Source organism: Thamnophis sirtalis, unplaced genomic scaffold (assembly GCF_051295495.1).
Source record: "Thamnophis sirtalis isolate CommonGarterSnake01/CBP01778 unplaced genomic scaffold, rThaSir2_p1.2 scaffold_12, whole genome shotgun sequence".
In the NCBI taxonomy this organism is placed as follows: Eukaryota; Metazoa; Chordata; class Lepidosauria; order Squamata; family Natricidae; genus Thamnophis; species Thamnophis sirtalis.
Window position 1 is genome coordinate 25316747 of NW_028261392.1, and position 24235 is coordinate 25340981.

The following is a 24235-nucleotide window of genomic DNA, read 5'->3' on the forward strand; positions in this document are numbered from 1 at the left end:
TCACCATACTACTGCACCTCTGAGAACTAGGCCTGCCCAGAGAAAGGGTGGGGATGGCTGCTGTCGCCACCTGCCCAGAGAAGGAGAGTATCAGATAAGAACCAACGCCCCATTCTCCACAGTTGGTGGAGACAGCAGCCATGCATGGGACGTACCAAAGCTAGGCTTGTCCCTGGGTGGGCATATGACTGGCCTAGGAGTCAGAAGAAGGAAGCACTTGTTGAAGTATCCGCCTTCCGAAAGCCACATCTTCTGAAGTGTATCTATCTACCCGGTAGTGGCAGATAAAAGGAGTCAGAGTAGTCCAAGTGGCCGCTCTGCAGATTCCCTCTACTGAGGCTTGTGTAGTCCATGCTGCTGAAGTAGCAGGACTGCGTGTTGAATGTGCCGTGATGTTGGTTGGAGAAGTGAGATGATGAGTTAGGTAAGTCCTTGAGATGGCAGATCTGATCCAATGCCCTACCATTGATGACGAAGCTTTAAGCCCCTTATTGGTGGGATGGAAAGAGATGAAAAGAACCTCACTGTGTCTGAAATCGGCCATCCTGGTAATATAGATTTTGAGGGCACGACGCACATCCAGCGTGTGCCACTTGCGTTCAAGCCTGTGAGTAGGGTTGTGACAGAAATTCAGAAGAGTCAGATCTTGAGACCGATGGAAATCCGAAACCCGCCAATGTGACAGCAACCAGGAAGATTGTTATCAGCGTAAGGTGTTGCAATGAGGCCGATCTAAGAGGCTCAAAAGGTGGTTCTGTGAGGAAGTCAAGGACCTTGGCAAGATCCCACGAAGGGAAGCGATGAGTGACTGGAGGGCTGAGGTTAGACGCGCCCCTGATGAAGCAATGGACATGAGGGTGCAAGGAAAGAGGCTCCTCACGATGTAGAGAAAGAACTGAAGAGAGAGCCACCACCTGCCACTGTAGGGTGTTAAGTGAAAGCCCTCTGTCAAGTCCCTGCTGTAAGAACTCCAAAACTTGGGCTACCAAAGCCTAGAGAGCGACATCTCGAGAACTGCACCATGTTGAGAATGTTTGCCTTGTTGATTCGTAAATTCTGTTGGTGGATGGGCAGCGAGACGCCTGAATAGTCCAGATTACTTTGTCAGAAAGGTTAGCCGCTTTCAAGGCCGCTCGCTCAGCCTCCAGGCGGTTAGACAGAGCAAGTGGAGGTCGGGATGGTGAATGGATCCCTGATGAAGAAGGGAGTTGGTCATGGAAAGGCGCCACGGTGGACCCACCGATAGATTGACCACGTCCTCATACCAGGGTCGGTACAGCCAATGAGGGGCAATTAGGATGAGCTCCACCTCCTCCTCCAGCATGTTGCGAATCACCTTCTATATCAGGGGGAAGGGAGGGAAGGCATACAGGAGACCGTGAGGCCACCTGCACCTTAAGGTGTCCATCCCTTCCGCTCCTGGTGTCATGTAACAAGAAAAGTATCTGGGCAGCTGTTTGTTGGAGCCCGTTGCGAATAGATCCAGCACTGGAGTCCCGTACTTGGTGGACAAGATGCGATGATTCAAGCTCCATTCCGCAGGGTCAATCGTTGTGCGGCTCAACCAGTCTGCCCAGATGTTGTCGGTGCCTGAGATCTGTTCGGTGTGAAGTTCCCAGAAGATGACCTAATTAATTTATGAGCCTCGAGACAAAGTTCAAAAGAAATCCATTCATTTATTAGAATCAATATTCTGGCGTGTACTCCTGCGGAGCCAAAACTGGCTTCCGCTTAATTGCGTTTGAACTTTACCCCTCTATCTCCTCCCTTCTGTCATGCGTCATAGATCATATTCAGGAAGTAGGTTGTAGAAATATGAGATCCAACTCTGGCCTAAAGTATGCATGGAATCCTCGAATGCCAACCTGATAATAGTCATGGCAACGCTTTACAAGTTGACATTTGGCGTGTAGAGATAGAAGATTGGCTTCCGCCCAAGTCCCTAGGCCAAAGGCAGATTCCATGAACGATATGGCCCTCGTCCCCTCTTGGCTGTCATGTTGTCTGTTCGAATCAGCACGTGGGAGTTGCAAATCGATGAATGGAAGTGGAGGAGGGCCAGATGAATTGCCCTCAGCTCCAGCCAATTCATACTGTGAGTAAGGTCAGATTCCGACCAGAGTCCTTAAGCCACCTGATTCTCCAGGTGAGCGTCCCATCCCGTCAGGCTCACGTCCGTAGTGACTGTAAGTCATGGAGGTTCCCTGAAGAGGGCCAGGGAAACCCACCAGTCGAGAGATTGGATCATGTCTGGAGTCAACCTGACTTTCACTAGGGAACAACTGCTGTTGGTCTTCTGTACGGCAATAAAAAACACTGGAGGCAGCAGCTGTGAAGACGGGACGATGGAGAAGCATGAGACCATTTCCCCTAACATTTGAGACAGTTGGAGCAGTAGAACCAGATGTTTCCTGCTCACTTCGTTGGCTAAGTCCCTGAGGCTGACCTGACGCTCCAGAGACAGGAAGACATTCCCTTGAGAGAAATCTATGAAGGCTCCCTGGTGAACCAGCTGGGGGGGTGGGAACAAGGTGGCTCTTCTCTCAGTTTATGGAGAAGCTCTGTTCCTGAAGCACCCGCATGGTGGCCTGGAGATCCTGGAGAACCTGACTGTGCGAACTGGACAGCAAAAGAATGTCGTCCAGATAGTACAATATCCATATAGGTCTGCCTGGTAGGTTGGCTGCTACGACAGCAAGCAGTTTGATGAAAACCCTTGGAGCTGAGGACAGTCCGAAGGGGAGAGCCCAATATTGGAAATGACTGCCTGTGTAGACAAACCTCAGGAACCGTCTGTGTTGTTTGTGGATGGGCACATAAAGATAGGCCTCTGTGAGGTCCACTGAGGTGAGGAGATGGTTTTTGCGCACACTTTCCAGAATGGATAGGAGAGAGTGCATTTTGAATCTCCTGTATCTTATGAATCAGTTGAGAAATTTGAGATCGAGGATTGCTCTCCAGACTCCCGAAGACTTTGGCACGATAAAGAGATGAGAGCAAAACCCCCATCCCACCTGGCCGGAGGCACAGGCTGAATGGCCCGAATGTGGAGCAGATAAAGGATGTTCCACAAGGAGCCTCTTGTGAGGATCCCTGGAGATCGGACATGTGACAAAGTGTTCAGAGGGCTGGATCACAGGTCCAAGGTTAGGCCGAATCTGATGGTGGACCTGACCCATGCGTCGTAGGTGGGTCTGGGGGAAGACCATCATCCTCAGAAAGATCCAAATCTCACGCAGGATGTTCCTCCTCTCCAAAAACTGATGGTTGGTTGAAGATCTCAGGCATGTCATGCGATGAAGACGCTGAGAGGTCACCATTCCTGCGTCTGGAACTGGAGAAGACCTGTGAGGAGTGGAATGGGTAGAAGACCTCTGTTTAAGACCTGCTGCTATGCCCCGTTCGATGGCATCTGAAATGATAGTAGCTATGTCAGGGGTGTAAGGTAGAGGCCTGAATGGAGGAGAGGCATCCCTCTGAGATGCAATATCCTCGTCCAGAGTAAGACTCCTGTCACCCTCCGACTCCTCCCCACTGCCGGCCTGGTCGCCTGTGGCCCTGGCCTCTTCATGTTGGATAATAGACGCTGTAGGGGAGAAATCGTCCTCTGAATCCAATGATAAGTCAAGAGGAGGGCTAGGCTCAACAGGCCTTTGGGCCTGGAAAGGATGGGGCTCTGAATGTTTGGTCTTGCAGTTGGAGTTCTTGGGAGGAGTCTTTGGGATAGTGTCATCTTCCTGTGAAGGTGAGTTAGTTGTGGTCCTGAGACTAGGCCTGGGGTCCTTAGCAGGGGGCTCATTAGGAGGAGCCTTTAGGAAAGGCCTGCGCCTATCCGCCCTTGGCACAGGAGAGCTGGTGGAAGGATTAGGGGCCTAGGTGGGTGGAGGGGCCTGTGGCTCTTGGGCAGGAGAAGAGGCCATGCCTGTACTCACGACCTTGTTGATCTGAAGAGAAGTACCAAAATGGCCACCAGAGATGTTCCCGCCAAAACAAAATGGCCACTGAGGCTAAAAAGCCTATGGGTCAGGTGCCATGAGGCTGAAGAGGCTGCAGATGCAAGGAGGGCAATGAGGCCCTGAGAAGAGGCTGCACAGGCAGTGTAGGCAGCAGCAGCACTGCAGGAGGAGGCAGCGGTGTCTAGCAGCAGCGATTAACGGCAACGTTTAGTGGCAGCGCTTTGGTGGTGGCAGCAGCACTTTGGCAGCGGTGTTCAGTGGCGAGGGAGAGCCAGCAAGAACAGGAGCGCTAAGAGTGGCCTCCAACGGCCAGTGCCGGGCAGCGCTGAATAAAAAAGAGCTTCTTCAAGCCGCAGGAGAAAACCGGGAAGCCTCACAAGAAAAACTCTCCTGGCCGCACTTCGCAGCAGAAGCCCTGGGCTATCCAAGAGCCCTGGCTCCAAGAGGAAATGTCCTCGATGATCCTGCCTTCCACTAGGTAATTTAGAGGTCAGGAAGCTTTTTGATAGAAATTTTTAGGTCAGAAGCCAATTAATACTGCTTTAGATAGTCAATTCAGCAATTTTAATTAATTAAGTTGAGGAGAGAGCAATTAGCACAGCCAGTCCCAATCAAACTGAGTCTAAAAATGCGGGAGGACTCTCCTCAGAGGCTACGACGTCAAATCAGTAGACTCAGTCCTATTGGTTACTCGCTGAGTTAACCCATGCATGGCTGCTCTCTCCACCAACTTTGGAGAATACAAGCTTCTCCAAGCATTCAAAAGCATGCATCAGAAATCTATTATATATGAATCTCAGAATTCTTTTTTATTAACACGCAAAGATAAAAAGTTTTCAACTTGTCCTACAAGCAAGAATGTGAGTTTCCATGGTAAATGGCTAAACCTGGGACACAAATCACTGTGCTTTCCCTTAGCACTGATACTCAGCATGTGTTTGGCATCATTCCAGAATCACAACAGCATTTTTTTTAATGCTATATGCCACCCTGAGTCACTTATTGAGATGAACAGTTATAGCAATCAATGAAATAAATAATTAAAACAACTTGAGATCCCCAAGATTGGTAGACTACTAGGGTATCTGCAGATATGTTCCTCAGCCCACACATGGATCCTATTCCATATAATTTTTCTCCTTTTTCCTGATTTGCCTATGAAATCTGATTTGTACAATTCTATCAAGTACAATAGCAATTGCACTTAGACTTATATACCACTTTACAGTGGTTTACAGCCCTCTCTAAGCGGTTTATATTTCCAGCATGCATGATTTACACTTTTGCTTGTCTTTGGGAGGGGATGTGCTTCTACGAGTATATCCAGGTTGAATTCCTACTGTTAAATATTCCATTCCATTTGTATCTGACTTTCCACTCAAACAGCAGTCATGAAACTTGTTTCATTTAGGAATATGTCTGCTTATATAAGCACAAATATGAGATTTGCTTTTTGGAGCCCAGACTCTCATTTCTAATTCCTTACAAGTAGAAATCTGGGGAAACTGTTAGCTTCATTTGAGTTTGTCTTCTGGTAAACTGGTCACATTCTCCATGGTGGTTGAACTTCAACCTTTCAAATGGGCCAACCAGTTCCCCTAAATTGTGGATGCAACATAATCATAAACCAACTCTTAGATGTTATTTAATAAACATAGCAAAAAAGGAGATTGTTCTTCAAATGACTAATTTCATTTTTAAAAATTATATCTGAGACAAAAAGTAACCAAAAGGGAGAGAAGAAAGATGTTGCCAACTGACACATCCTTCAATGCTTTTTTCACAGCTGAAGGGGATGATGGTACAACATATAATATATTCTCTATTAATATGTATGTCCATGGAAACTGAATCAAGCCCATAGAAGAATCTGTATTACTATTTTTTCTTTAAAAATTAAATATTGCACAAAATTCTATTACTAAAGTTTACTATAAACAAATGCTTTTATGCAATTTGAGAAGAGCTAATATACAATCAAAGCAATTGCCTCTATACAACTGAGCTGAGCTAAAATAAAGTTAATTGGACATAGTCCACATAACAGTGTGATTGCAAATATATGTATATAAAACAAAGTCTCACTGAGGAAAAAGCACTCATATTATGTTAGGACTATTAATTAGAAAGTATTAAACATATAGCATGCTATTTTATGTCATCTAATCTATCAGGATGGTTAACCCTAAAGCCCCCCTTTTTTGCAGCTTTCAGAAAGCACATCAATAAATTTCAACAATAAATAACTGAGAACAGTAATGCAATTTCCTGGTGTTTGGAGCAGAAAAACAAAAAGCTTTTGTTTAAGCCTTACATACCAAAGCAGACACCCATCTCTGAAAAAAACCTAGCCTGATTTAATACTACACTTTGTAATCCCTGTAAGAAAATGTGGTTGCACCCACTTGGATTACCTCATCAAGTCATCATTCGTCCTTCAGCTATGAAAATAAATTAAATACCTAAATATACAATGTGAGACCTTGCTGCTTTAAAGTTTGAAAGATGGAAGAGATGGAAGAAGAACGGAGGGAGGGAGGGAGGCAAGGAGGGATGGATGGAGGGAGGGAGAGAGGGAGGGAAGGAAGGAAGGAGGGAATTTTCCAGAAGAATTGTATTCTTACTGTAGAGTCCATTTGGTTATATCTTGCAATGTCCTTATGCAGAGTTCTTAGCATAATCATAGCTACCATTCCAGAAAGGAAAAGGACAATCACCAGCGAATTCATTATACTGGAAAACAAGGCAAACTGCTATTATAATTGTTCATTTGTATATCTATCTATAAAATTGTTTGAATTATAAAATTAAAGTAGGCCTTACCTAAACCACTGGATGTGCGTGTGAGACATGGATTCTAAAATGTAATCCCATCTGGATGCCCACCTGATTTCTTTATTTTCCTGAAAAAATAAATTATTCATCTTAAAATTTTAAAAATAGATTTCTGGGTTTTGAGAGAATAGAAAATATTGCAAAAGAACAAATCAAAATCATTTTTTCAGGATTTCAACAACTTTACCTCCCAATAGATTTTAATCTTTGTCATTCCCAAAATTTTGTCTGAATTCATGCTGGCCCAAACCATTAAAAAAACATTTTTAAACAGACCAGCTGATGCCATGAAAGGTGCCATAGATAACAGCCAGTATCTTAAATTGTCCCAGAAGTACTGTATATACTCAAGTATAAGCCTAGTTTTTCAGCCCACTTTTTGAGCTGAAAAAAGCCGCCTCGGCTTATACTCGAGTCAGTGAAAAATTTGCCCGAAATGGAGGAGAAAAAGGGGCGGGTCCATGCCGCTGGGTGACGCTCGTGAATGGCCCAGCACCCCTGAGTTTCCCCTCCCTCTGTGTCAGTTTGCCGCGCAGCGTGCACCGCACCATCCCCCCTCCTCACGTTCTAATGTAATGCAGGGCTATCTTACGATTCCCCTTCCTCCCCCTCCTGCCGCTCTGCAACGATGTCCCACCTCCTCCTTGTTATGGCAAGCAGCCACATAGTGATGTCCCACCTCCTCTGGTACAGTGATCCAATGATAGGAATCACTGTGCCGTGTGTCATAGGAGGCGGGACATCATCATCACAGCGGGACATCATCATCATGAGGTGAGTGAAGTATTTCATTGAATACACCGGTATTGTGTGATAATAATTTGTTATGCAGAGCAAATTTTTACAATGGCTACTGTATATTTAATGGGCACAGGCAGGCTGTATATGTTATTCAATGGACAATGGCATTATTGGTATCTATTTTTATTTTTGAAATTTATCGGTAGCTGCTGCATTTCCCACCCTAGGCTTATACTCGAGTCAATAACTTTTCCAGTTTTTTGTGGTAAAATTAGGTGCCTCGGATTATATTCGGGTCGGCCTATACTCGAGTATATACGGTACATTGGAAGCAGCACAATTTGCAAAGCAAAGTGTAATGTGGATATACCAAGGTGTACTGAGTGAGGACACAAAGACAGAAAAATATTGATATTCTATTGTCTTTATTATCACAAAATGGGGTTATCGTTCTATTTTCTGAGATGGGCAGTCATAGAGATTGATTGAGTGAACGAATGAATAAATGAATGAATGAATGAATATCAGATTCACCATTCACTGCCCTTCAGTGGCTCTTCTTCCAGTTTGATCTCCCTTATTTATACAAATCTATCTTTTACACTAATCCTGGATCAGGCAGTCCTACTGACGGTCATTCATACCTTGGTCACTCCCTGGTTTGACTACTATAAAGTGCTCTACAGAGAGCTGCTCTTGAAGATCATTGGAAGCTGCAAATAGTTGAGAATGCAGCAGTGCAGCCAGTTAATAGGCACACCGCTACTTTGTGAGCTGCCTGCCTCTAGAAAGCTTCTAGTTGCAATTCAAAGTGATGGTTACCACATATACAGCCCTTTGTGGCACAATGTATTGTCTACTATTTCTGTCCATCCCATGAGATTTGACCAGATGGGCGTGCTCTGAGCCCTTTGTATAAAACCATTTCCTTGGAGAATCCTAGGAAGCGCCACAGTACCGAATATCTCAGAGGTGTTGATTCTTCTAATCCTGCGGGCCTTTTATATAGTCTTGAAGATCTGGCTTTTCCTCCAGCTATTGAGCCAATACACTGGGTGACCCTGCTTACAACGGTTCCACCACAAAATCGCGGAGGACAAAATCGCGCTCGACGAAAGCGCGCATTTGACGTCATCACAGCGTGACGAAAACATCGCGCTGTGATCGAAAAATGTAAAAATAAAGCTAAAACCTTACCCTAACCCCCCCAAACCTAACCCTAAACCTAAACCTAACCCTTAACCTAACCCTAAACCTAACCGTTAACGTAACGCTAAACCTAACGCTAACCCTTAACCTAACGCTAAACCTAACGCTAACGCTCTAAACCTGACCCTAACCCTTAACCTAACCCTAACCCTTACCTTTATGTGAATCGGCTTGCTTTAATTTTAATTTTATTTCAATTTTTAATTTTTTTCATCGCGCTGTGATGACGTCACATGTGCGCTTTCGTCGAGCGCGATTTTGTCCTCCACGCTTTTGACGGGTCACGGCTTACAACATCTAAAAGGTTTATGCCTCGTATTTTTTCTCCATTGAATTTACATTGCTGGTTGGTTTTGATTTTAGTCTAATCTTAGCATCCAGAATCATAATTTGTGAGTTTGGTGAACACATAAATCAACTACAGGTAGTCCTCGATTTACAATCATTTCTTTAGTGATGGTTTAAAGTTTTAACGGTACTGAAAAAAAAGAGTTATGACTGTTTTTCACACTTATGACCATTACAGGATTCCCATGGTCAGATGCTTGGCAACTGGTTCCTTTTTATGATGGTCACGTGATCACCTTTTGCAATCTTCTGACAAGCAAAGTCAATAGTGAAGCCAGATTATTTGACAACCATGTTACTAATTTAACATCTTAAGTAAGTCACTCTAACAACATGGCAAGAAAGGTTGTAAAATGGAGCAAAACTCATTTAACAACTGACTCTCTTAGCAATGACATTTTGGGCTCAATTGTAGTCATAAACCGAGAACTACCTTTATATAAATTAGACAGAAAGAAACAGAAAGAAGCAAAATTGTGCATGCACTGAACCGGCAGTAATGCCAACAGCAAGCCACCCCTGCCTTGGAGGTATTCTACTCCAACCCCTTGCCTAAGGCAGAAGACTTTATGCCATCCCAGCAAATGATTGTTCAATATCTTGTTGAAAATTTCCAACAATACAGCACCCCCAATAGAGTATAACTATCAAATCACAGCTAATTAGTTTGCCATGCTGTTTGATGCCTTGGATGAATAAACAGCTTAATCAGAGTTAACATTTATTTCACTTAAATATGTTGTGACCACATACTCATAATCTTATTTCCCTGCCACAAGAGGAAAGATGTATCTATACCAACCTCAAAACTAATTGAATATGTATAAGCAATTTTGATAATTCCATCATTAATAGTGTTCCTTAAATCCATAGGTAGTCCTGAGCAGTCTGGTTTGTCAACATTTGTGTGCCTGAAACTAAGAAAAAAAAAAGAAGCAAATTATAGGTATAATCACAATATGTATGCTCAATCTTAACCCTGTTTTAACATCAAAGCCCAAACTATTATATTTTGTAGTCATAACATTAGAACCCTAACTTATGAAGAGACAAATTTAAAAGAAAGGTAGAAGAGAGCATGACTAAATAGAAAGTAAAAGACCCAGATGGGAAGTCTTAGCTATGGATTTATATACATTTGCACAGGGAAAAATAAAACTTCAAACAGCATAAAATGTAGTTACATAAAAATAAGACAGAATGGATGCACTACAATGTCAAAACTATCATCATTCAAGCAGAATCACTGTTACAATGCAAGATTCTACTCAATCCATTATGGCTACTAACTCCTAAGAACATTTGTTTAAAGGCATCATGCAATATTTAAGGATTTCACATAATAAAGATGCAGTCACAGAATTCACCAATATATACTGTATTTTATTTCTACTGTAACACTGTAATCAAGGTGTTGATTTGAATGGTGGAAACCAGGTTCAAGCCCTCATATAGCTAAAGAGGTTTTACTGTATTGTTGTTGATTCTGTTAATTTTACTGTGGTTTGCCCAGAGTCACTCTGGAGTCAGGTGGTGCCAAATCAAAATGAATGAATGAATGGATGGATGGATGGATTCCCCAAGAGATTTGGGGCCAATCACTCAAAATCATATCTATACTTCATAGAACTGTGGTGGTAATCAAATTAATGGAAGGAGACCCATTAAGTCACCCCAAACTCTCTGATAAACTTGGGCATAAATGCAAGCAATGGATACTAGTCCTAGATTTTTTTTTGTTTATGTACACATTTCCTCTGGCTTCAAATATCTGGCCAAGTTATAACAAAATCCCTGTAGATGGCGCATTAAGTTTCCTTAATTTATTTTAACTATCAAAGATTTCATTTGCATCATGCATCCCATTTTATGTCTTCTCTTACATAAAACTCAATATTCACCTTTTTGGTTCAAGTTTAGCAGCTACAAGTCTCGCCCTCGGTGCTTCATTTTCCACAACATGATAGACTATTTTAATATCCACGTGGTTGAATACATAGAACGTATCTGAATCATGGAATTCTGACTAAATAAAAATTTAAAAAAGTAAATTAGAACATGGACATTCTTTTTAAATTGAAGAAACTAGGCCTGTTCCTGATTATGTGCTATCTCCTATATGCAACCACCATCATAATGGGCTTCACATCTGTTTCCAGTTAAACCATTACCAAAAGCAAGACTTGAAGTTTTCTTAAGATGACTACTACCAAATCAATCTGGGCCTAATTCAGATGTTTGGATTTTTTGCTCAGAATCATTCTTAAGTATTTTTAGCATTTTTACAATAATTTAATAATGAATCATTCCTGAGGACTGCTGAACAGAAAGGAAAACTGAGAAACTCTCTACCTTCACAGGAAGGGAAAATAAAAGCCCAATGCTTAACACAACTCCTAACACTAAGCTGTAAGTGCTATGAACAGGCCCAGTCACAAATTTTCTCTCTTGTTAACAGAGGGGCAGGATTCTGGCTTTGTTCACTTCAGTCCCACCTTCATACGTCATGCTAATAAGTTTGCTATCCAGGCTGCAGATGATGAACACCAACTCACAGATGGAAACACAAGGGCATAAAGTTATTATCAGTATTAAGCCTGTGCCTGATATGTGAACTAACTGTATTGTTTACTATTATAATTGAATAAAGTCAAGTAATAGCAATAGCATTTAGACTTATATACCGGTTCACAGTACTTTACAGCCTTCTCTAAGCTGTTTACAGAGTTAGCATTTTGCCCCCAACAGTCTTAAGGTGTTTTCTAATTCACAGTTTCACTCTCAGCTCATAAACTGTTCAAGTACAGTTTTCAGGGCTGCTTTTTTGCATAAAATAAATTAGAACATAAAATATGTAATATATCATCAATAGGAAAGTCTAGCACTACATTTAGCTGTTACTAAAGAGTAAAAAAAAAATCAAGTTAAATTACTTACAAATTTAGGACACATCTTAAATGAAGTACCCTTATCAAATAAAATCAATTGTAAATGTTCAAATTATAGGTAATCCTCACTTACCAAAGATAAGTGGGACTGGGAACTCCATCACTGAGCAATGCAGGTTTAAGGAGTAACTTTATACAACTATGCTGACTTACAACAGCAGCTCTGGCAGTTCCAGTAGTCATTATTAGGTGAAGGCCAGAGAGTCATGTGATAGCCATTTGTGATTTCATGAAAGCTTCCCCTTTGTTTGTCAGAAGCCAGCAATGAAAATTGCAAATGGCAATCACATGACTGAGGAACACTGTGACACTGTAATTACAAGTCAGTTAAGGGGCGCCTGAAATATGATCATATGACTGTAGGGATGCTGAAACATCAACAACTATGAGGATCCATCATAAACCGTGCTTGCTTAGCGCCATTGTAACTTCAACCAGTTGCTAAATGAGTAGACATTAAGCAAGGAGCATCTGTACAATTAACTGCCAATATCTAATTGAATTTATTTTGATACAAGGTATTACCTTTGCTAGGAACATTTAAAAGTCTTGTTTTCTGTAGAACAAGGAAATAATTATGGTGCTAAACAAAATAAAGCGTTTGAAAGTGAGTCAAAATAAATTGTAAAAATGAATAAATATTTCATGTTTTAAAATCAAGTTTATTTCCTCTGAAAACCCAAATTCTCCTAATCATATTATTTAATTGGGGTGTGTGTGTGTGTGTGTGTGTGTGTGTGTGTGTGTGTGTGTGTGTGTGTTCCAGCATAACTCTAGAAAGGCTCAAGAAATTTCAACTAAACTTGGTACACAGATGACTTACTCTCTGGAAACAAAAACTGTGGGGGTAAGACATCTAACACCCCTCGGTGTGTGTGTTTTATTAAGGTACAGCCTGTTGTGCCTTAAAACGGCTTCTATTGTACAGCGCAGTGGAGTGACATGGTAACAGCTTCCACTACTCCACAAGGAGGCTCCCTCTGGTAAGGGGGAAAATCCAACATTAGAAATTACATTTGGTCCAGACATTTTCCTCCTATAAACGCCAGGTTATTAGCTACTTATAAATTAACTCTGGATAGGTGTACAATACAAAATTAATTCAATAATATTTAGTTATACGGTGCAATCTAAGCAGGCCATAGATAACTATCAGACTGATTGACATAATCCTAAACTGACTGTCTTGCTGTGATTAGAACTATCCTTTGAATACCTTCCTCATCCTGCTCTACTCATCTGTTAGGACTCAGAATTAAATCAAAGCACACAAGATGCCTTCTTACATAACAAAAACCAAACACGTGAAATAAAAACCTATATGACTTATGTGTTTAAAAGATACATGGGGCAATCCCTAAATTGATACGTTTAATATCAACTGTTTAAACCAAACAGTAACTTATTAATAAAGATCCTGATAAAGCCTTCACTCAATCAGAAACAAAAATAAGCAACTTAGTCACAGTTCAAATGTTTGCAGATTGTGGCGTCAAAATGTAGACAGATTGGCATGGCTCACGGCGAACTTTCAAGGAACTTACACTTATAACACAGGCACCTCTGGCATGTCCATCTTTTGTAACATAGCAACCAATGGGAAATCCAGGATTGCAAAATTTCTGATTGTCCTCAACCTCATAACACCATGTTACTGGCATATTATCCACAATCCTATAAAAAATTAAAAGTACTTCATGAAATGCTTCAGGAAACAACATTAAAGCTAAATAATAAATATTTAAATATCAATATTTAAATAAAGGTCCAAGGCAAAAAATTTGCATTGAAAAATATAACAAACTGGACTCCAGACCAATTTCTATAGAGAACATTCCTAACTAGGAAACACTAGGTGGGATGGGGTGGGGGCTCCCAAAATGAGCAGTTTGCAGTTTCAGGTGAACAAATAACATAAATTTTATTTATTTTTTACTTCTATTTTGATTGTCAATATATCAAATTGCATATATTAAAAAACTCAACTATTTGCATTAACCAAATAGCCAAAAAACAATGAAGAATCTTTCTGACTGTTCCGGAAAAAAAAATGCATCAATTTCTGATACATTTACATTATAAAAAATATTCTTTAGAGTGCCATAAGAGTTATTTATACAGTGGTCTTTTACTTTAGCTACCATAAGTAAGGTTTTAACTGTGGATTGATAGTTGTGTGTCAATTCACAGCACTTAACATTAAAAAAAACATTGCTTCTATTTTAACTATTTACCATAAAATAATTTTGTTTGTGCTAAAATTTAAACCACATACATTAAAATTGTAAACTCACCAATGATGCTGATAGTTCAACAGCATACTTTTTTTCAGAAATTGTAATTTTTGCCTTTGTTCAGGTTTATTAAGATCATATTCTTTTGTACAAACATGTCTGCAAGTCTCTTTTTGGTTAAAGATAAACTGAAAGATGAAAAATGTTCAGGTTATGAGGAATTGTATCTTAAAATCTACAGCAAAGTTAAGACAGAAACTTTATACAAATAGACTAGTTGACAGCTGCGGATTCATACTATTGTTGAATCAATGAATGTAATCAAGATATCACTCGCTAAAAGTGGCATTATCTCTTCTGTATAAATTCATATTTCTAATGCAATTGTTAGTTTAAGCCAAATAAGGCTATAGTCCAACTATTCTATGTCCATTTGTTTCAGTAATGGTATCCTATTATCTTCACTACTGGTTCAGCAGTAGGAGCACGCATAGAAGCTCTGTGATGACGTCTGGGTGGGTGGGTGGAGCCTTATGCCGCCGCCACTATCGGTTCGCCCGAACCAGTGCAAACCAGCAGCATACCACCTCTGATTTGTTTCTGTTAAACAAGAATATGAACCTTTCTTGAATCTATGCGGAAAAAGAAATCAGATTTCTAATTTGGTAGGATTCAGCTTACAGTTTTACAACCAAGTTATACTTTTCTATAGGGTAGATTCCTCCAAAAACAGAGGGATAGAATTGCAAACACATGACAATGATGAAACATGAGGAGCACTATCATACAGAGACTTCTCTATTTTGGAAGGGCCCCAATAAGCACCAACTATCAGTTGACATTTAATGAAATCTGTTGTCCTATCAAGACCAAAGCAGAAGTCAGATAATAAAATCAATGTGAAAAACAGAAGGTAAATATCAAGATGGCTATACTGAGCAATTCTAGCACACAGATGCATTGCATTATGATTCCTATCAGAAGGGCTACTTGAGATAATAGAAATTGCAATTCACCATATCTAGAAAGAATCAGGTTGGGGGGGGGAGAGAATTTACCCGACTCATAGAGCGGGACACACGCTTGACCTAGAGTTTCTCTCAGGGCAGTGGAGACGTGATCTCGAGTTAAGGGCAATAGACATCTCGCCCTTGTCATGGTCGGATCACTACCTGTTGAGACTTGATTTTTGGAAGCTACTCCCCCACCGCAGGGAGGTGGAACTGATTAAGTGGTTCCACCCCAGACACCTGATGGACCCGTTGGGATTTCAGAAGGAGCTTGGGGAGATACCTGACTCTCTTGCCCACAATCCGGCAAAGTCCCTGGTCGCCGCCTGGAATACAGCGGCGACTGGGGCCCTGGATCGGATTGCGCCTTTGCGGCCTCTCTGCGGCAGTGGATCCAGGAGGGCTCCTTGGTTTACTGAGGAACTCCGGGAGATGAAGCGCCAAAAGAGATTCCTAGAATGACGTTGGTGGGCTAGTAATTCTGAATCTGACCGAACACTGCTAAGAGCCTTTATTAGGACTTATCTCGTGGTGATACGGGCTGCAAAATGTGAGCATTTTTCTGCTCTCATTGCGTCCGCAGAATCGCGCCCAGCTGCCCTGTTTAGGATAACCCGTTCCCTCCTGAATGGGGGGGGGGGGAGGAACAGGAGATGCCTTGCAGGGTCAAGCAGAGGAGTTTGCTCAGTTTCTGTCAGATAAAATCACTCAGATTCGGACAGACTTGGACTCCATTTGGACAGAACCAGCTGAGATGCCGAGGGAGGGTCTTGCTCAGACTTTCTGGAATGAGTTCCAGCTTGTCACCCCTGATGAAGTGGACAAGGCCATGAGATTTTGTCTAGAATTGATAGTTATGGGGAAAAGGGTGTTAGTCCGGGACATCTCCTTCCTTTGAAGTTTGTTAAACAGCTGAGAATTGAGGAGCACTTTGCAGGAAAGAGAGCTGTAAGTAAAACTAATCCCACCACACATCTCTCACAAATTTGAAGTACTAGAATGGGGCCACCAAACAAAGATGGCAAAACAATAACTATTAGACCTCATTTCTTTAGGAAGAGCAAAATGAGTCACATTGCGAATAATCAACCCAGGTATCTGCTTCAGGGGAACTGAAACTAAGTCCAAAAATAATTTTAAAAAATCAGAACATAGAGAGGTACCAAAGAAAAATTCAACTACCATATTTTTTGGAGTATAAGACGCACCTTTTTCCCTCAAAAAAGAGGCTGAAAATCTGGGTTCATCTTATACACTGAATACAGCATTTTTTTCCCTCCCAAAACCCTGCCTCCTTCACCAAAATGCCCATAGCTTGTAGGAGGCTTTCAGAGAGCTCCTGGGGGCTGAGGAGGGCAAAAATGAGCAAAAAATGGGCCGTTTTTTTGCTCAATTTTGTCCCCTCCGCAGTCCCCAATTGCACTCTATAAGCTTCCTAAAAGCTATCCATGCCCTTTTTTTGCTCGCTTTTCCCCACCCCCACACCTCCAGGAGCACTCTACAAGCTGCCTAAGGGCTATTCATGCCTTTTTTTAAAAAAATGGGCCCGTTTTTGCGAAAAACGGCCCATTTTTGGGAGGAGTGCAGAACGCTTTTTTTTAGATGTGCCTCTTCAAAACCTTGGTGCGTCTTATACTCTGGTGCATCTTATACTCCAAAAATATGGTAAGTTTATGGCAAAACTATGCCTCTTCATAGAGCAAATTCTCAATATTTGAGAATATTTTATAGCTATAAGATATGAATTGGGGACACTGAAGACATATATCCACACTGAAAAGTGTTCAATATATTTCAACATATAGATATTTGATCTTCACTTTAACAATATAGATAACAGGGATATAACAAATATAATGCATCACTTATATTTTGTAGCCCACTGTTTTGCCTATAAATGGTGAAGATTTCAACTGCCAACTTGCCTAGGTCAGGCAAACTCAATCTCAGAGCAGGTGCTGAAACAAGTCTTTACAAACCCAAAATTTCATCATATGACCTACAAGTAGTTCTTGCCATGATTGAGTCAAAATGCATGAATCTACCTTTAGAGAGAAGCTGCACAAATTAAATCTAAATAAGAGGTATGTCAGGATATCTTTGCCATCCAGAAAAAAACATCAGAGCAAGATTAAAGTTTGCAAAACCAGGACTTCTAGAATAATGAGCTCTGAATAAACAAGGCAAGTATAGGGATATTTGGCTACAGTACTAGAAGACACATTTAGTGAAACATTTCACCAGAAGAAACATCCATGAGATACCAACTAGTGTTGGAAATGTTATGATTTGGGGTTGCTATGCTGCATCAGGATCTGGCAGCTCAGCATCATAGAATTGATTACGAATTCTTCATTGTACCAGAAGCTGCTTGAGGTCAATATGAGAACAGCGGTTGGAAGAGTAAAGCTTAAACAAAAGTAGACCTTGCTACATGACAATGACCTTAACATACCAGAAAATTCACCAAGGAATGCTGGGGAAAAAACCCCAGAGAATTCTGGAATGGCCAAATCAAAACTGTGACTTAAATCCTATTGAGATGCTATAGGGTGATTTGTGATGGGCTATGTATGCAAGAAACCCCTCCAACATTCGCACAGCTGAAAAAGAATTTCCTTCCACAGTCAGTTGAAAACTGGTAGATAGTAGAAGAAATGCCTATTTGAGATTATTCTTGCCTTAGGAGGCAATACTGACTATTAGAACCAAGGGTGTACTTACTTTTTCCAGTAAGGAAAGGATGCACCCATTAATTTTGTTTTGAAAAAAACATTAGAAAGAAAATTTTCATAGTTGTTTTGTGCAATTATGTCACCTTTAGCTTCATATAGTTTGATTGAAGATAAAACAACGGATTTGTCCACACATTTTAAAAAAATATTTATAATGTTCAGTACACATGGGGGTGTACTTATTTTTTCACATAACTGTACCTTTTTTATTTCTTGACAATGCAACACCTGATAATCATACTTTCAGTATGAGCACTGCAGGGTGAGAAAATCAGCAAGTCTGACTAAGTGTCCAGTGAAAGCTGTTTTCAGATTGTCTGCCTACCATTTGCCAGAATACCAAGTTAGTAGGATATGAGCAGCTGTATGCCATTTTAGTTTTAACGCAATATCTCCATCAAGGAATTGCACTGTGAGAAATGCAAAATGAGGCCGTATCATCACCCTGAATTAGAATGCTGTGGTTAATTCTAGCAGCAGCAAGCAAAATAAATAAATAAATAAATCAGAGCAGGCCCTAGAGCTGTAAATTCATCCCAAGTCTCTAAAATTGGCCCAATAATGCTACATACTGGTACTTCCCAATCAACAATTCTCCTCAAGTTTTCATCTTGATGAGATTCATGCTTTCCATTTTGCAATTTTACATTTGTTCAAATGAGGATTGTACCTTGTAGGGAGATGGTTCAATCCTCTCACCAAACAATACTTGACCAAGGTTTTCGGAAGGTCGTTTTCCTCCCTCTGCTTGGCAAAAATCGAATCTATGGAAGAATACAGATTTATAAAATTCCAACATCTCAGTATGAGTTAAAATATTTTATTTGAACAGCTCTCTGTGCATCATTTTTTACTGAAGGTCCAGTTACTTTTCTAAATTAATTTTTATATAAGTTTTCAGAAAATAACAATTTCAATCATATTTTGGGACTGTTTTATTTTAATATATCACACCGACAGGAACGAGTCAGAAAGTCAATCCTTCATTTTAGACAACAACCCAAATAAAACAGGGGCAGTCAAGCAAAAAAGAAATAAAATAAAATAACACATCAGAGAATATTATCTTAGGTGACATCCTATACACAAATATATGATTAATGTATATTACTATTCTAACTTGTTAATACCAAAACTGATATCGTAAAGCTAAAAACATATCATTTAAAGCTATACAGTAACAAAAGCTAAAAATTGGAATCTGAGAAAATATATTGATGTCATCAAACTTCTGAATTTAAAACTATTGCCTATGGTCAAGGAGGAAGCGTAAATCGTCTAATTACTATGTATATAGCAATAAGATTTTTTATCATCAATTTGTTTATGTCTTTTAGTCTTTGAATGTGTCAGTGTCCACTTTATTTTGGTGTAGTATAACAAAACTTGGCAACATTCAAAGAAACAGAGTCCAACTAGTCAGATGGAAGAAACTGCATGCAGAAAGTTTCAGTATCCTTGGAAATTTTTCTATCTGAAGATAGATAGAGCAAGATCCACTCTCTCTGTAAATCCTATAATATAATAAGGGATTTATTCATCTCTTTTGATATACTGGAAGCCCCTCAAGACCTGATTAAGTTATCAGGCATGAGGTCCTAGGGATCTGGAGACATGCTTAGATGGCTCCATTGCTGAGGTATCTATTCCTGTCCTCTCTTTGCATAGGGCTTACATATTTGTTTTTATAATATTTATCTTTTAATGTGCATTTTTATATTTTATACTGATTTTATACTTATATGTGTGTTATTTTATTGGATTGTTGACTCTGCCCAGAGTTGCTTTTTGTGCGTTGGTGCACAATAGTGCATCCATTGAAATTTAATAAATGTGTAAAAGACGGGCAGTGAATTTTATAGTGCCTATGTTGCACGGGCACAGTTAGGAAGTATAGGGTATTTTCTTATATCTACCTTCCAAATACCGTCAATGGTAGGACAGTAGACCAAGTTAATGTTAGACAACTTCTTAGCTTAAAAATTGGGACAAAATTTAAGTAGCTTCAGATCTAAAGAAGGATGAATCAACCACTTAAAATATATTTTGCACATCAAATACTTAAATATGACTGCCTTTCCATGCCCAGAAAAAATGTTATAAAATAATAAAAATGCAACTTCTCTATTAAATATTTAGACTCTTCAATCTCACATTGCAATTATCTAATGTCAGAGGATTCAAGCCTTCAAATCTAATGTGGCTATACCTAATATTCTCAAAGCTTTATATTAGGGGCCACTAGCAAAACACTAATGGTATTCCCTCTGATATGCTACCAAAGTAAAATTTGGGTTTAAAAGAAGCAGGAGAATGTTTTGACACTTTTGAACTTTGCTGTTGATGAAAACTCTTGAGAATATCATGAATAAATCAACCCAAATTTTCGTTTAAGAAGCACCAAACTTAGGTTATTATATTTCAGACACATTATGCAAAGCCTTGTTCTCTGGAAAATGATCTAATTTTGGAAAAGGTAGAAGAGAAAAACATGGTGGGTAGCTTGATAGATGGACTGGTCAAAAGTGCACCATTGGAAGACTTGAAGGACAAGATTAGAAATGTTTGTCATGGAGAAGTTCTATTTATGTGGCTGCTAAGAGGTTAGTGTTAAGGTTACAGCAAACAAACTGATGACACATAATCAACCAACCAACCAATGCAATATTATCAAGCCCTATGGCACCTCATGTAACACTTTATGACAACTTTTGCTCAAAAACTACCAAGGCAAAAGGAAAAAGGTTTTAAGCTTTTTAAAAGTAAAAAATAATCCAAAATATTATGAGTGTCATAACATCTGTATTCTTGTGTAAGATCTCATAATTTTTCCATCTTCAATGTTTAAAATTTATGCTTGGGAAAAAGATTATATTTTCCAAAATAATTGTATTTGTGCATTAATATGTACAGAAAATCAAATAAATACTGATATCTAAAATTAATTTGTTTAGTAATTTGAACATTTTTAATTATGAGATTCTAAAATACAATAGATCACAACTAAAATAACATTTATTAGATATACATTATGACCACATCTATACTATGGAACAAAATGTTGTCCCATGTTTGTTTAGAATAGTAGAGATAAATTATTATTAAAGACTAAAACATATGAAGAACGGTTGCAGGAACTGGGTATGTCTAGTTTAATGAAAAGAAGGACTAGGAGAGACATGATAGCAGTGTTCCAATATCTCAGGGGTTGCCACAAAGAAGAGGGAGTCAAGCTATTCTCTAAGGCACCTGATAGTAGACCAAGAAGCAATGGGTGGAAACTAATCAAGGAGAGAAGCAACTTAGAACTGAGGAGAAATTTCCTGACAGTTGGAACAATTAATCAGTGGAACAACTTGCCTCCAGAAATTGTGACTGCCCCAACACTGGAAGTCTTTAAGATGTTGGATAGCCATTTGTCTGAAACGGTATAGGGTTTCCTGCCTAGGCAGTGGGTTGGACTAGAAGACCTCCAAGGTCCCTTCCAACTCTGCTATTGTTATTTGTATATTTGTATTAAATTAACACCTACAACTGAGCAAATGAATATAATACTGTCCTTAAGACAAATGCTTAGAATAGGATTTAGCAAGCCAAATATTGCACCAAGCAACTAATCCAAAGGGGAAAAGTAATTTACCACCGTGGCTAATTTGGGAGAGCCATTCCTTTTTTAGCTTAGCAAAGCATTCATAAAGTACTAGTAGTTTGATGTTATAAACCAAATTAGGAATAGGATTTAATATACTTACGCAGTATATTCATAAGGAAGGACTGATTCCACAGAATCCAGTCTATTCACAAATAGTTCTATCACAGACTGCAAAAAGGAAGAAAACATTATTAGAGATAATTCAATTAACCCATATCAATTTTCTTAGCTCTAGACAATGTAATTAAAGTACTTTGAATATAGTACTTTATTTAGAACAACTAAAGTCTAAAGTAAATGTGCTTTTATAGAATTCTATTTTCCAGTGGCAAATAGACCTAGTTAATGATAGGAGTTTCTCACTCTCTTTAGGAAAACTATCTTTCCTACATCTGATGTACATGGATGCTGACAGCTCCTAAAACAGATCAGGAAGTTGGGACAGAAGGTTGCAACTTTCAATGCATGTAGCCCATGAGAAGAAATATAGTAGGATTGATCCTTTAAGCAACAGAGAAATATATCTTCTTATATAATTTTAAATGCTATATAGCATTACTGAAACAATATTTTATCAATAGAAGTTCAAATTAGCCAGCTGGATGACTTTGGCCAATCACTATCTTACAGCCTCACTCAATTTACAGGCAGAATTGTTGTTGGGGGATACAGTGTACTGGATAGATTTGCTGCCTTGAGTTGTTTGTAAAAAAAAAAGCAGGGTGCAAATAAACAAATAAATTACTCAGAGTCAAAATTACTAGTAGGATTGATAGTATAAGATAAACTTCACAACATGGAAAACACATATAATTAAAAGTAATTAATTAACATGATATATTATAGTTTTTTCAATCAGATCAAAGATCCATTAATTTTTTGTATCTGACAATTCCAAATAGCTCTATGCAAACAGATAAAACACAAATTCATTAGGTTTCTTATTCCTTCTCCTTAGCATACTGGCCCTGAATATGATGATTATGATGATAGATGGCACCTGACCGACCTCTGTTTCCAGAGTTCTAAGTGATCTTTTATAAAGGCACAAAAAACAAGGGGCCATAATCAATTTTTGTAATAATTATTATATTGATTATCCACTGTATACAAAAGTGATTGCATTTATCTACATTCTGGAGAGAACAATTAATTAATGGATAGATTTATATTTACTTATTTAGGACTGTCAAAATAGTACAATTGCAAGAGGAATCTGAGGAAAATGCCAGTTTGAGAATGGCATTTCTTTCCTACTGACATACTATAGTAATTTAACTTAACTTACTTTAACTTAATTGCAATTTAATTACTTTATTGCACATGCCATGATGTCAGACACATGATTCACCAAGAACTAAGCCATAAACCATACTTTGAAAAAGTATGGTGATATATAAAATATGTAAAAGAAATCTCTAGGAACAGAAAGGAAAAGTGGACTAATTAAGATGCTTTTCCTCTTCTCAAATCACCCACTAATAAATTTTCCATTCATCTAGAAGGCTCCGGTAGGAACTTAAAATTTATTTAATGTAAATATTGGTTAGGTTTACAGAATGTGCCTTGGTTCCTCTAACCATTTATTAAATGTCTACAGCTATGCACATAATTCTAAGCCATAATTAAAGTTTACCAATCATCTGGATAATAAACTTAATTTCCCCCCAAAAAACTTCCTCTTTTGACTATTTGAATTCTAAAGGACACTGGAGAGAGAAGTTCCAGGTCGATGGCCAAGGTCAGGGAGATCAAAAGCCCAGCCAACCAAACCAGAAGCAGCAAATGGCAAATCACATTTGGGTATTGTTGGTCAAAGAAAATAACGCAACCCCTTCAAGAAGTCAATGAAGGCGAGGGGGGCGTTTTAACTTTTGTTTTTTGCAACAGACCTTTTTGGTCGACTTTGGCAGGAGGAGGAGGAAAAGAATAGGGAATAGGATTAGGATAGGATAGGAAAGAATAGAATAGGATTCTTTATTGGCCAAGTGTGATTGGACACACAAGGAATTTGTCTTTGGTACAGAACTAAGTAGGCTGAGACCTGATCTGTCTGTCTGTCTGTCAGACCAACAGATCTTATTAGCGGACAATATGAGATTTTTTTTGGGGGGGGGGGAATCCCAGGACTACAAAGCCCTTGAGGATCATGGTCAAGGAAAGTAGCCACCCGACAAGCCGTCCTCCTATTTTCCCCAGCAACCGCCCCAGAGGCAGAAAACTTGGGGAAGGAAAGCTCCCCCGTCCCGATTCCTCCCAGCGCCGTCCTGACCCGCCCCTCTCCCAGGCAAGGGACCCTCCTCCACGGCCACAGACCTTGCACTCCGAGACCTTATCCGACTTCTCGCAGAAGTTAACGGGAGCCAGGCCGGGCAGGTAGAAAGCGAAGGCGAAGGGCGGAAGTACCGCCTGGAGCGCGGAGAGCAACAACAGCCGCGCGACCGCCATGGCGACCCAGACGAGGACGGAGAGGAAGCCGAAATAAAACAAAACCCCCGCGGCCCCCTACGGTCCGAGCCTCCTCGGCGGCTGCTTCCGGTTTCAGCAGACACGTCAGCCGGTGTTGG

At 39.8% G+C, this 24235-nt stretch overlaps 1 protein-coding gene across 1 annotated transcript in view; it reads right to left on the reverse strand.

Moving 5' to 3' along the window:
- The window catches only part of TM9SF2 (transmembrane 9 superfamily member 2), a 35527-nt gene extending 11293 nt beyond the window's left edge, over window positions 1-24234 (reverse strand). Inside the window, exons 1-9 of the mRNA XM_014072951.2 lie at window positions 23985-24234; window positions 21769-21836; window positions 18687-18780; window positions 14332-14459; window positions 13582-13711; window positions 10991-11115; window positions 9892-10006; window positions 6780-6859; window positions 6581-6689 (exon numbers count right to left, since the gene is read on the reverse strand). Coding sequence (XP_013928426.1) covers window positions 6581-6689; window positions 6780-6859; window positions 9892-10006; window positions 10991-11115; window positions 13582-13711; window positions 14332-14459; window positions 18687-18780; window positions 21769-21836; window positions 23985-24116 — 981 coding nt within the window. The 5' untranslated portion in view covers window positions 24117-24234. The remainder of the gene's footprint in view (window positions 1-6580; window positions 6690-6779; window positions 6860-9891; window positions 10007-10990; window positions 11116-13581; window positions 13712-14331; window positions 14460-18686; window positions 18781-21768; window positions 21837-23984) is intronic.
- Window position 24235: the final 1 nt, after the last annotated feature.